We start from the raw sequence: 14,762 nt of genomic DNA, 5'->3' as shown, positions 1-14,762 counted from the left end.
AATGTGACAGACTGGTGGAGAGCATGCCAAGACGGTGGGGTGTACGATAACCCAACTGTGATACCTGTGCTGTGTGAATATTTCGATATATTTTAAAAAGGATTTAACCTTTAATTTTCCATCTTACTGCTTTTTCTTTTTCTTTCATTAAGACACTCATCAGAGAAAGCCAATGGGTTTTTTCAGTCTCTAAATATTATTGCTTTTCTAAGAACCCTTCTCACCATCCACATACTGAGCTCCACGGGATCTTCTAAGAATGGTGACGCCATTTTCAAACAAGAATTGATTGGTCAGTAGGCAGTGCTTTTTTATGTGTAAATCTGTTATCTCTAATATAACCTGCTTTTGTGAAAATCCCCTAGAACTTGAAGCACCAGAAGGGGTATATTTGACCCAAAGGTACCTAAAAAAAAAAAATAATTGTAGCACTCAGTTGTAGCACTGTGTGACCTATATGATATGTTGCCCAGAAACAGCGAGCCTCTGCTCGCTCACAGTAATACACTACTGAATGTTTGGTCGTGAGACTAATCAAAATGTGTTTCAACATTTAATATGCAATGGGACAACATATTTATATCCATACATTTTGAAGATATAGGGCAAAATGGATTCAGCAAATCACAGAGACATACTGAGAAAAACCTGCTGTGTCCTATAATGGTGCTTTTCCACTGCAAGGTACTGGCTCGACTCTACTCGTTTTGGGAGCTTTTCCACAGCATGGTACCAACTCTACTCTACTCGCCTCAGCTTTTGTGCTTTTCCACTGGGCAGAAGTTAGGATAGTACCTTGTACCAGATACTTTTTTTTTTTAGAACCTACTCCGTCGAGTTTCCAAGCAAGCTGAGGCGTTACCAAACGGTGATGTGAAAACACAGAAGACACAAGCTGTTCTGTTGTTAGCCGTCCAGTGCCAGAGAATGGTCTTATGAGACGAGTCTGTCCCAGCAGTCCTTGCATTGAAATGGGTTAATTTCAGTGTCAGTGCATAGGGCCAGACTCGTATTGACTGGAACTGAAATCAACTCGTCCCTGTGAGAGACCCGCAAAGAGGTCCTGTTTTTGTAGCCTACAAAAGGTCCTCATCTTTATCCTCCTCTGGGTTTTTCTATAGGCTAACTGGCACACATTGCACTGGAGAAAGTAGTCATGTCAAGCCAAACAGAAACAGCCTATCAAGCTTCCTAAACATTTCTGCTTTCTGCAATGTATTAAGACAAAAGTTACTGCTCACGCATGCTTCCTCACTGCTATCAGTATGAACATTGCCTTGTGTACAGTAGGCTTCTCTTGAGTCAGTAGGCGTGGTATTATAACCAGCATTTAATAAGGCAATTATTTTTACCTTTTAATCGGGATTGAGAGGTAATGTAGGTTGTTTTAAATGTTGGTGTTGAGTTAATTGTATACACTTAAATCTAACTGAACATTGCAGTTATGTCATCTCTTATAGCTTTGTATTTATACAAACCCGAGTATTAACCGTACCCACATATATGCCTGGAGAGTTATGACTTGTACACACATTCAGGGACATTAGTTCAGCAAAAATCAAGGTACAGTTCAATCAATCAATCACATTTATTTATAAAGCCCTTTTTACAACAGCAGTTGTCACAAAGTGCTTTACAGAGACACCCGGCCTTAAACCCCAAGGAGCAAACAACAGTAGTGTTGAATTTCAGTGGCTAGGAAAAACTCCCTAAGAAGGTCGAATTTTAGGAAGAAACCTAGAGAGGACCCAGGCTCAGAGGGGTGACCAGTCCTCTCCTGGCTGTGCCAGGTGAGATATTACGAGTCCAGTTGGAATAATAAATACATTTCTCTGGGCTAAATCCAGAGTCTATTTGATTCTAGACTAGGTCAGAAATATGCCCAGGTGGACAAGGACAGGGACAGCAACGGGCCCCCCAAACCAGGTAATCCGCAGGTGTGAACCCGGACCTCATCGCCTCCTAAAATTTAAAACTGGAGGATACTGAAAAACAGTTAGTAGTACATTCCTCATATCCCCCAGCACAATAATATAGCAGCGTAACACCTTGGAACTGAGACGGGGGGGTCTGGTGACACTGTGGCCCTACCCGGGGGAGGCCCCGGACAGGGCCCAACAGTCTGGAAATCAATCCACCCACATTGCCAGGCATCAACCAAAGGGACACCCACCAACCGCAACCCCCTGAACAACAGTTGTGCTCATAGGTTTGCATACCCTGGCAGAAATTGTGATTATTTTGGCATTGATTTTGAAAATATGACTGTTCATGCAAAATAACTGTCTTTTATTTAAGGACAGCGATCATATGAAGCCATTTATTATCTCAGTTGTTTGGCTCCTTTTTAGATTATGATGATAACAGAAATCCCCCAAATCACCCTCATCAAAAGTTTGCATACCCTTGAATGTTTGGCCTTGTTACAGACACATAATGTGACACACACAGGTGAAAATGGCAAATAAAGGTGAATATCCCACACCTATGGCATTTTAAATTGCAATTAGTGTTTGTGTATAAATAGTCAACGAGTTTGTTAGCTCTCACGTGGATGCCCTGAGCAGACTAGATACTGATCCATGGGGAGCAGAAAAGAACTGTCAAAAGACCTGCCTAACAAGGAAATTGAACTCTATATAAATTGAAAAGGATATATAAGATATCCAAAGCCTTGCAAATGCTGTACTGTACTGTACTGTTCAATCACTTATTATGATGTGGAAAATCCGGGGATCTCTTGATATTCAAGAAAGATTTTAGCCAAAACTGCCAGAAGAATTGTTCGTGATACAAAGAACAATCCACAGGTAACCTCAGGAGAAGTACAGGCTGCTTTGGAAAAAGATGGGGTGGTTGTTTCAAGGAGCACAATACGACGATACTTGAACAAAAATGACCTGCATGGTCCGCTTGCCAGAAAGAAGCCTTTTCTGCGCCAGTGCCACAAAAAAATCCCAGTTTACAATATGCCCGACAACACCTTGACACGCCTCACAGCTTCTGGCACATTGTAATTTGGAGTGACGAGACCAAAATAGTGCTTTATGGTCACAACCATAAGTGCTATGTTTGGAGAGGTGTCAACAAGGCCTATAGTGAACAGAAAACCATCCCCACTGTGAAGCATGGTGGTGGCTCACTAATGTTTTGGGGGTGTGTGAGCTTTAAAGGCACGGGGAATCTTAATGGCAAGATGAATACAGATATATGAATACAGATATCAGAAAATACTGGCAGACAATTTGCATTCTTCTGCACGAAAGCTGCGCATGGGACACTCTTGGACTTTCCAACATGACAATTACCCTAAGCACAAGGCCAAGTTGACCCTCCAGTTGTTACAGCAGAAAAAGGTGAAGGTTCTGGATTATCACAGTCTCTTGACCTTAATATCATCAAGCCACTCTGGGGAGATCTCAAACGTGTGGTTCATGCAAGACTACCAAAGACTTTGCCTGATGTGGAGGCATTTTGCCAAGATGAATGGGCAGCTATACCACCTACAAGAATTCGGGGCCTCATAAACAACTATTACGAAAGACTGCACGCTGTCATTGATGCTGAAGGGGGCAATACACAGTATACACCGTAATACACAGAACTAAGGGTATGCAGACTTTTGAACAGGGGGGTCAGTTAATTTTTTCCTTTGTTGTTATGTTTTATGATTGTGCCATTCTTTTATTAACCTACACTTGAATGTGAATACCATAAGAAAGAAAAGATGTTTTGACTGCTCACTCATGTTTTCTCTCGAAATTGTAAATATACACTCACCTAAAGGATTATTAGGAACACCTGTTCAATTTCTCAGTAATGCAATTATCTAACCAATCAATCACGTGGCAGTTGCTTTAATGCATTTAGGGGTGTGGTCCTGGTCAAGACAATCTCCTGAACTCCAAACTGAATGTCAGAATGGGAAAGAAAGGTGATTTAAGCAATTTTGAGCGTGGCATGGTTGTTGGTGCCAGATGGGCCGGTCTGAGTATTTCACAATCTGCTCAGTTACTGGGATTTTCACACACAACCATTTCTAGGGTTTATAAAGAATGGTGTGAAAAGGGAAAAACATCCAGTATGCGGCAGTCCTGTGGGCGAAAATGCCTTGTGATGCTAAAGGTCAGAGGAGAATGGGCCGACTGATTCAAGCTGATAGAAGAGCAACTTTGACTGAAATAGCCACTCGTTACAACCGAGGTATGCAGCAAAGCATTTGTGAAGCCACAACACGCAGCTACAACAGCAGAAGACCCCACCGGGTACCACTCATCTCCACTACAAATAGGAAAAAGAGGCTACAATTTGCACAAGCTCACCAAAATTGGACAGTTGAAGACTGGAAGAATGTTGCCTGGTCTGATGAGTCTCGATTTCTGTTGAGACATTCAGATGGTAGAGGCAGAATTTGGCGTAAACAGAATGAGAACATGGATCCATCATGCCTTGTTACCACTGTGCAGGCTGCTGGTGGTGGTGTAATGGTGTGGGGGATGTTTTCTTGGCACACTTTAGGCCCCTTAGTGCCAATTGGGCATTGTTTAAATGCCATGGCCTACCTGAGCGTTGTTTCTGACCATGTCCATCTCTTTATGACCACCATGTACCCATCCTCTGATGGCTACTTCCAGCAGGATAATGCACCATGTCACAAAGCTCGAATCATTTCAAATTGGTTTCTTGAACATGACAATGAGTTCACTGTACTGAAATGGCCCCCACAGTCACCAGATCTCAACCCAATAGAGCATCTTTGGGATGTGGTGGAACGGGATCTTCGTGCCCTGGATGTGCATCCCACAAATCTCCATCAACTGCAAGATGCTATCCTATCAATGTGGGCCAACATTTCTAAAGAATGCTTTCAACACCTTGTTGAATCAATGCCATGTAGAATTAAGGCAGTTCTGAAGGCGAAAGGGGATCAAACACAGTATTAGTATGGTGTTCCTAATAATCCTTTAGGTGAGTGTGTTACCAAATCTCCAAGGGTGTGCAAACGTTCGAGCACTACTGTGTGGCAATTTGACATGATGTCAAAGGATATACTATCCTTCTAAAAACTGTTTCAACAGACATATGAAAACCTTTTTAATAGACGTAACGCGCCACTTAGAGAGACCCGTGAAAACGATATTCATCATATCTATTTTGGAGCATAAATTACATAAGCGTTAGGTAAAATTGTTGTTTAATGAAAAATGTTGTATACATGTTGTAAATAAAGCGTTTCGGGTATCTGCTGTATCTGCAAATGTAGTTTATGTATGGGTGTGATTAATACTTAAGTTTGTATGCACACAAATCTATAAAAATGATGGTGTGGTTTGTATACGGTGCTGTTTATAAACAGGGAATTATGGTATTAGGTGGGTCCAAAAACCATATAGGCAACCCGCCTAATAGTTTCTCTTGCAGAAACAAGCGTCCATGTTTTAAAAGTATTTCGTAATTTAACAGCTGTACAATTTCAACCATGTGCAGCAATTGCACCAACAATGTGTGAGCTGTCCAGTGGTTCTCGCATTTCCACAAAATATATTCTCTCCTGGGGACCCCTTGCCATTCCATGTATTCAGTGTATTTTAGAGCTTGCTCACCTGAACTTGTCACCTAATTATCAAGCCCTTAAATGTTTAATCAGGTTAGATAGTTCATGGCTACAACAAAATTGTGAATTGGCTGAGGGTACCAGCCATCCCTCTCCACGACTTTAGCCTTCTTTAGTGGAACGTTAAAAGATTCATTCCCAGGGCAATATTATTTTTACTTTAAAATATCTTGGTGTGTTCTAGGGTATTTACATTGTTTTGTTCACATGTTCTTCTGGTTTGCATGCTCCTTTTTTTCCCAAATCATTTGCTCCTTCCAGCTTCACTGTTTGTTTTTCCAGAACTGTTGGTGTTTCGATCCTGAGGTACCAATCTCTGTACCTGATAGCTAAGTTCTCTCTCTTAACCCCCACACCCTCTCTTTCTCTCTTGCTATGCCCTGCATCCCTTTCCCCCCTCACCTTACTGATGGCTTATTTGCCTTTACAGATGGAAGCAGCGAGCGAGGGGAGAAGGATGCCAGTAAGATCACCACCTACCCCCCTGGGGCAGTGCGCTTTGACTGTGAGATGAGAGCTGTGCAGGTCAGCTGTGGATTTCACCATTCGGGTAGGTACTCTTTTAGGAAAGAAACCTGTGGTTGGTGTTGCTCACTCAGTGGCTTGCGGGGGAACATTGTGGCTCTGTGAAAATAACCCTGCAAAGGGCCAACCAGGTGAAGATTAGCCCCATCCACTTTGAAAAGCTAACCTCAGATCATCAATTACCCTGGGACAAGGCGGTGTATTGCCCACCGAGTGATCAGTATAGAGCGCCTAGTACTAGATTTACATTCAAATGTACGTTTTAGTTATGTTCACAGGAAGTCACGTTCTGTTAAAGCTAGCGACTGTAATTAGCCAATGGGCTTATAGAATTCTGGGTAGTTACGCCCCATGTATAGACAATTTTACGAGAAATTGTGGAATGTTCACCTTAAGACAACTCTGCTGCGTGATTCCAATAAATAGTGAATGTATTTCTCCCGTGATTTCAAATGGGTTTTCTATTGTTTAATCACTATACGTAACTTCTGATTTCCAATGTTGATTTGCTTTTCTGTTTCATTTTTGGATGGAATTTTTGTTTTAGCCATGATATTTTAGGAAAAATTTCAGGGAAAAATGCTTTTGCTCTAATGTTCGATGGTCTTCATTTGCTTTTCATATTTCCTCTCCAATATTTATTTTTTATGTAGCCCTAGACTTGTTGAGCTTGTATACCAGTTGTCCAATTCCTACAAGTGTAAGGTGTTAAGAGAGCTGGGCACCAAAAGGTTAATCGTTAAGGAACCAAGTTAACATTTTCATTAATGATTTAACGTTAACTGTGAAAATCATTATCGGATGAATTAACCTCTGTTACATATAACTTTCGTTAACTCAAATTCGCTAACCCAAAAACTTGAGAGATACACTGCTCAAAAAAATGAAAGGAACACTTATTAATCATCACAGTATAACACCAAGTCGATTAAACTTCAGGAATATCAATCTGTCTTGTTAGGAAGCATAAGAGATTGTGAATCAATGTCACCTGGTTTGGTGCATATGAAAGCAACAATAGGAACACTGGAGAGGCAACAGCAAGACAACATCCAAAAAGGGAATGTTTTTGCCGGTGATGGCCACAGGCAATTGCTCTCTCTTTATCCTGACTGATTCTAGTTTTGTTAGTGTTCTTGTCACTACTGGTAGCATGAGGCGATACCTGCAGCCCATTCAGGTTGCACAGGCCGTAGTAGGGCATCAACGCAACAGCAGGACCGGTATCTGCTCCTTTGTGTCAGGAAGAACAGGAGGAGCACTGCCAGAGCTCTACAAAATGACCTCCATGTCAGAAACAGACCCCATGAGTGTGGAATGAGGTCCTGACGTCCTCAAATGGGATCTGTGTTCAAAGACGAGCACTGTGTAGCTCGACTGGCATTCACCAGAGAACATCAGAATTTGCAAGTCTGCCATTGGCGCCTCATTCTCTTTACAGATGAGAGCAGGTTCACACTGAGCACATATTACAGATGTGAAAGAGTCTGGTGACGTCATGATTAATGTTATGCTGCCATCAACATCATGCTGCTTGACTGGTTTGGCGGTGGGTCAGTGATGGTCTGGGGAGGCATATCCTTGGAGGGTCGCACAGATCTTCACATGCTTGCCAACGGGATGAGATCCTTAAACCCATCATCAGAGGGGTCGCTGGTGCTGTGGCCAAAGTGTGTAGGCAGTTCCTGGATGATGAAGGCTATGATGCCATTGACTGTCCCTCATGTTCCCCAGACCTGAATCCAATTTTGAACCTCTGGGATGTTATGTATCAGCGCATCCGACACCACAAAGTAGCGCCACAGACTGTACAGGAGCTCACTGATGCCCTGTTCCAGGTCTGGGTGGTGATCCCCCAGGATCCAGTGTGTATGGCCCCCAGGATCCACCGTCTCATCAGGAGAATGCCCAGACATTGTCAGGAGTGCATACAGGCACATGGGGGCCATACACACTACTGAGTCACATTATGAGTTGCTGTGATGAAGTTGGAACCGCCTGTGATTTCAGTTGTTTACTTTGTTTTTCGGCGTGAGTTTGAATCCTGCTCTTAAATCAGTTGGTGATTTTGCGTTCCATTGAACTTTTTTACGTGTTTTTGTTCTCAATGAATTACATTGTGTGTCACACCCTCACCCTGATACTGTTCATCTGTGTTGTCTTGTCTCTCCCCATCTGGTGTCTCCCTTCTCCTTGTTATCCCTCCCTTCTTAACCTGTCTTCTCTATTTGATCCAGTGGCATTGCATGTGGCATTTGCATTTGAAAGCTGTGTCTGTGAACCCACAACATGCGGTCAAAGAAGCTCTCAATGCAAGTGAAACAGGCCATCCTTAGGCTGCAGAAAAACCCAAATCCATCAGAGAGATCGCAGGTACATTAGGAGGGGCCAAATCAACAGTTTGGTACATTCTGAGAAAAAAAGAACACACTGGTGAGTTCTGCAACACAAAAAGGCCTGGAAGTTCACAGAAGACAACTGGGGTGGATGATCGTAAGATCCTTTCCAGCCAAGTAAAGAACACTCTCCAGGAGGTAGGCATATAATTATCCAAGTCTACCATGAAGAGAAGACTTAAGGAGAGAAATACAAAGGGTTCACCACAAGGTCCAAACCATTCTTAAGCCTCAAGAATAGAAAGGCCAAAAGACATTTAAAAAAGTCAGCCAACCCAATTCTGGAACAGCATTCTTTGGACAGATGAAACTAAGATCAACATGTACCAGAATGATGGGGTGAAAAAGTATGGAGAAGGAACAAGGAATATTGGAACAGATTTTTACAATTTCCAACTCCCACCAGTGATTGTAAGGTTTTCCCGGGAAATGCCTACTGTACCGCCAACAGGATCTGCACACAGGTGGCATCGAGACCATAAACAAAGTTGAAGGAAGCGCGGTGGCCTCCTGTCTAGGCTAATGCTAACCCCACATCGGCCTTCACTACCTAGCCTCTTCCTCGCTAATGTGCGGTCTCTGGCGAACAAAATGGCCGGAATACAACTAAGACTCACCTCACAAAAAAGTATTATGGATTGCAGCATCATGATTTTCTCACAAACGTGGCTACACAACATACAGACAACATAATTGAGCTGGAGGGACACGCTGTCATCAGATCTGTCTGAACAGCGGTGGATTCCGGTAAATCCAGACGAGGTGGCGTGTGCATTTATGTAAACAAAGCATGGTGTGCTGACACTAACATAACCGGGAGTAACTGCAGGCCTTTTTTCTTGGCTTGGGAGTTTACTTCTATTGTTGTTACTGCAACCTACATACCATCGGATGCTAATGCTAGCAAGCAGTAAACTGCCCAGCTGGATGGTGCCTTTATTGTAGCAGGCGATCTCATTAAACGGTCAGTCAAAGTGAGGCCAGAGGGAGCAGACTCACTTCTACAACACCAGTTTCGAGAGACAGACTAGAGACTGTTCGCCACTCAAGCCACCCTTGACTCCCATATGGACATTGAAACATATGCTTCCTCTGTTCTGGATTACATCAACACCTGCACCAACGACGTCACCACCTATAACCTAATAAAGACCTTCCCCAACCAGAGGCCTTTGATGAACAGTGAGGTCTGACTACTCAAAGCATGGAACGCTGTGTTCAGATCCAGCCGTATGAAGACCTACAGCTCATCCAGGGCCAACCTGGAAAGGCTGTGTTTCTGAGCTCAGAACATGTGCTGGTCAGCTGGCCAAGGTCTTCACTGACATTTTCATTCTGTCACTGGCCCAGGGGAGCGGTGGTCCCCATGTGCTTCAAGACCGCAACCATTGTGTTAGTGCTGCAGCAGTCTACTGCATCTAGCCTGAATGACCTTCGACCTGTCCTCCATGATCATGAAGTGCTTCGAAAGGCTAGTTCTGTCCCCCCCAACACTGAAATCCTACAAGTTTGCCTACCGGTCAAACAGGTCTACAGAGGACGCCACCTCCACAGCTTTTTAACTCAGCTCTGACCCACCTGGACAAAACCAACACCTATGTTAGAATGCTGTTCATAGATTTTAGCTTAGCATTCAACACTGTCATCCCCTCTAGGCTGGTCAACAAACACCATGACCTAGGGATCAGTCCTTCTCTCTGTAACTGGATATTGGCCTTCCTAACCAACAGACCCAGTCTGTCGGGTTAGGCAACTTAACCTCTTCCACCCTGATACTGAACACTGGTGTTCCACAAGGCTGCGTGCTGAGTCCCCTCCTGTACTCCCTCTTCACCCACGACTGCGTTCCTGTACACTGCTCCAACATCATCGTCAAGTTCACAGGCTACACCTCAGTGGTAGGCCTGTGACAATGACGTGTATGCCTACAGGGAGGAGGTCTAGTGCCTGGCGACATGGTGTGCTGACAACAACCTTTCTCTCAATGCAAAGAAAACCAAGGAGCTCATTGTGGATAACAGGAAGTCTAAAGGCTGCAGTCACGCCCCAGTTCTCACTGCCTGTTGATCAAATCAAGTGTTGTTTTAAAACCCCTCTATAAACATAAAAACCAATGAATCCATCATAATAATAAAAAATACAATAAGAAAATGTATAAAGATTAAAAATGGGATAAAAACATACAAAGCTATAAGGCTAAACAGTGTGGCACATGAGAAAAGTGTTTTTAACCTGGATTTTAAAATGTATACGTTTGGGGCACTTCTTTGGTCTTCTGGTAGTTTATTCCAGTTGTGTACAGCATAAGTTCAGCTTCTCCATTTGATGTGATGTGTTCCAGACTTCAAGCAGTCATTGCCTGCAAAGGATTCTTGACATAGTATTAGAAATTTAAATTGTATTCATGACTGTGTTAATTTGTCCAATTACATTTGAGTCCCTGAAATAAGGGGACTGTCTATGAAAATGTTTGCAATTCCTAAATGTTTCATACAATATTTTTCTATTAATTTGAATGAATGCTGAAAGTTTGCATTTCAATTGCATCTCAGTTGTTTAATATCAAATACATTCTGGTGGTGGACAGAGCCAAAATTATGAAAATGGTGTCACTGTCCAAATATTTCCAGACCAAACAGTATTTTTAAGGTGAAAAAGTTGTTTCTCTGCCCTAAGATTGCGACCTAGCCAAAAGGATTCAGTTTGAAGGTCAAGGTTGAAAAAAAACTCTTGGGAACCCTTGTTTTACTTGCCAGCATCAATTTGTGTGTTGGAAACAACATTTGTGATTGGCCAACAAGGAATGTCTCTCTGGTATCTGTGAAATGGGTTGACTAGTTTTGCTGGGGAGAGACCTTCCAAAATGGAGTAACTTCGTCAGTCTACGTTGCTTTGCCTTGATGGAAAAAGACGAATGTAATGTAATTTCACTTTGTCAGGAAGTCCAATGGGAAAAAACAGTGAGCTTCTATCGTGTACAATTCAAAATATATTGCAACAAATATTACATGTATTTTACATTTTTATTTGAAAATTGAAAATATAATTATGTAAAAACTGTTTTCTCTGGTCGTGTCCTGTAGTGGTGCTGATGGAGAATGGGGATGTCTATACATTTGGCTATGGTCAGCATGGTCAGCTTGGACACGGAGACGTCAACTCAAGGTAGCCACAAACACACAAAAAGTGACTAAGCTACAGGCCAACCTGATGAGCCAAACTTCCTAGACTGTCATGTAACCTAATAATTTTAAGTATTTTGTGCACTCTCTTATAATAACATCTAATTACCGTATCAAATATTTTAATATTTCAGCTATTTTAAAATCTTCCCCATCTCTTTCTTTCTCTCTGTTTCTGTGTAGGGGTTCACCTACACTGGTGCAGGCCCTCCCAGGTCAGAGTGTCCAGGTGACAGCTGGTAGTAACCACACAGCCGTGCTCCTCACTGACGGACAGGTTTTCACCTTCGGCAGCTTCTCGGTATGCCACACAGCAATAATTTTCAGTTACTGTTATGTTTTCTCAGACTTTTATTCTCAGACTACCATTTAATTTTATCCAACCACACTGCACCCCATGTTACATTCAAACACAATGCTACACTCATTGTTTTTTGCCTGAATTTTTTATTGTCTTGCCACATTTGTATTGATTGTGGGTGTGCACAGAATGAACATACTGAATTTTCTGTCTCTTGCCTGATTCTTGTATTATTACTTAATTCATACAGCAGTGTTGTTCTATACGTTACTTGGCAAAATTGCATACATTTCTAAAAATTATGACTAAAATATAACAAATTTCTTTACAGAAAGGTCAGCTGGGAAGGCCAATCCTGGACATGCCCTACTGGAATGCCAAGCCCTCTCCAATGCCCAACATTGGTGCCAAGTATGGCCGTAAAGCCACCTGGATCGGGGCCAGTGGCGACCAGACCTTTCTGAGAATCGACGAGGCCCTCATTAACTCACATGTGCTTGCTACCTCTGAGATCTTTGCCAGCAAACACATTATTGGTAAGTTGCGTTCTTTTTGAGTATTTCATCCAAAATATGAAATACTCTCCTTGCACTTCATTCAAATAATGCACTTTTTCTTCTAGAAAATTGCTGTGATTAAAAAATATTTTGGTATCCACATATGCTTTGTGGTTTGCAGTTCAACAAAGCCCCAAATAATCCAAGAAGTTCTACAGAAACTGCTCTGAAAATTGTATTGGCATCTTCTGAATGTCATTGAGCTTGTTTTAATAGGTTTGGTTGCTTGTTAGGAAAATCTGACAAGCGACTTTGTTTTTGTACATTTATGGTCGCTACTTTCCCTAAATGCATTGACTGACACTGTCTGCTCACAGCCTCACAATAATAAAAGTGCTGTAGTGTTATTTGCTCTACTACAAATCCCTGCGTGGATCTTTCCTGCCCCCACCTCCCTTCCATTGGCGAAAAATCTAGTAAGAATTTCAAGCGATGTTACAAGTTTCAATGTTTATTTGTCAAATACACCGAACAACACAGCGTCATCCTGAACAATTAAATTCTTGTGACATGGCACCCGACAACTACGTAGTGAGAGTTAAGAAGAATATATAAGCAAAAATATAGCCAGACAAAAAATAAATTAAGCAACACTATACATAACTGCACACTAGCAGCAGTTTAAAAGGGTGTACTGTAAACTAGCAGCAATCTGGGTATTAGCCTATTATTTATTAAAGATATGGCAAGTAAGGCAATAATACATACCAATGTAAACTAGCAGCAATTTGGTAGAATTATTTAATATTATAGAGTTTAAAAAGCAATGAATGGTGACATAGCACACTACAACTACTTAGTGAGAATTATGAAGAAAAATATATATACACAGCACAAATATAGCAAGAAGAGAAAGCAATAATATACATAACACTGTTCACTAGCAGCAGTTTAGAAAGAGTACTATAAACTAGTAGCAATTTTGGTGGTGGTTTTGAACGTATAGATAGGCCTATGGCGAGTATGGCAATAATATACATAACAATGTAAACTAGCAGCAATTTTTGAATGAGTAGGATGGGTATGGGGAGTATGAACAGTATGGTAGAAGAATTGAATATTATAGACACTAAGTACAGCAGTGATGATGAGTTATCATTTATGACATTAGACGGCATGGCACTATGTACATTTCCACATAGATGCTGCCAACAAAGTGGTCCAAGTATGGCAAAAAGTTCAACAAAGGCTGTGTACATCAAGTGGTCCTTGATGACAGTAAAGCTCTGTGCCGATACTGCAAAGCAGAATATTATTACAGTTTATAACAAAAAACATGCATAACATAGCCTACTCGTGTGTGTGTGTATATATAGCCTACTAATAGTACGTAGCTAGCTAGTACCAAGCTAGCAACATTGGTAGACATTGTCTGTTAAACTTCCCGCAGGTACCATGGGATTTCTCTCCCGGCATTTCTTTGTTCTGTTTGCTTATATCACAAACGACAGTCCAGTGGAGTACAGTCAATAAAGTTATTGTTAGCAGTAGGCTTGCTGCTCTAACAACTGTGGGTGCAGGCGACAAATGAACCGAGAAAAAATGCCGCCTCTACCATGTGTTCACCCATCCAAAGGTATACACATGATAGCTACCACGACTGAGTTTGCGTTGGTTACCATAGTAACAACAATGCTCTGGTGAAGCTAGGTTTGGTATGTTGTCCAAAAATGACTTTACCGATGTTGTACATTTTTATAAATTAAATCAACTTCTTGAAATTATGTAATTGGCTAGGTGACATATGCAACCTTATGACACTCACCTCGCTTGAGTTATAGCCCTGAAAAGAGGTTGTGAACTCAATCTCCTTTCATAGAAAGTATTTGCCATTGGAACCCATTAACTCTATAATTTTGAATATGTAAAAACGCTCAAACTTAAATCCTCTAGCCTCAAATGACCGATCTTAATGTTACTTCATATTTTTCCTGTACCTATGAAGGTCTTTACATTTATATGAATGAAATCTGTGAAAAAAACCTTGCCGCTGTTGACCAGTGAACATGTGCAGGGCGTAGCATTGCACATATTAGCACAACTCGTACCCCAAAAAGAATATTGTAATCCAATTTGGTAGGTTTGTTTACAATCATGAAATGACCAAAATGGGTCAAAGCTATTTCAAGCTATTGCAAGCTCACATTGCTCACTGTGAAAGTAAAAGTCTGAAAAGAGGTATGTAAG

The 14,762-nt window shown here is 41.7% G+C and overlaps 1 protein-coding gene across 1 annotated transcript in view; it reads left to right on the top strand.

Annotated features, from left to right (window-relative positions):
• The window catches only part of mycbp2 (MYC binding protein 2), a 331,873-nt gene that overhangs the window by 120,986 nt on the left and 196,125 nt on the right, over positions 1-14,762 (top strand). Inside the window, 4 exon segments of the mRNA XM_020054739.3 lie at positions 6,045-6,164; positions 11,619-11,700; positions 11,901-12,018; positions 12,350-12,554. Coding sequence (XP_019910298.2) covers positions 6,045-6,164; positions 11,619-11,700; positions 11,901-12,018; positions 12,350-12,554 — 525 coding nt within the window.

This window comes from Esox lucius, chromosome 16 (genome assembly GCF_011004845.1).
Source record: "Esox lucius isolate fEsoLuc1 chromosome 16, fEsoLuc1.pri, whole genome shotgun sequence".
In the NCBI taxonomy this organism is placed as follows: Eukaryota; Metazoa; Chordata; class Actinopteri; order Esociformes; family Esocidae; genus Esox; species Esox lucius.
The sequence above is the reverse complement of the archived record's forward strand: the minus strand, read 5'-3'. Positions and strand labels throughout refer to the sequence as shown.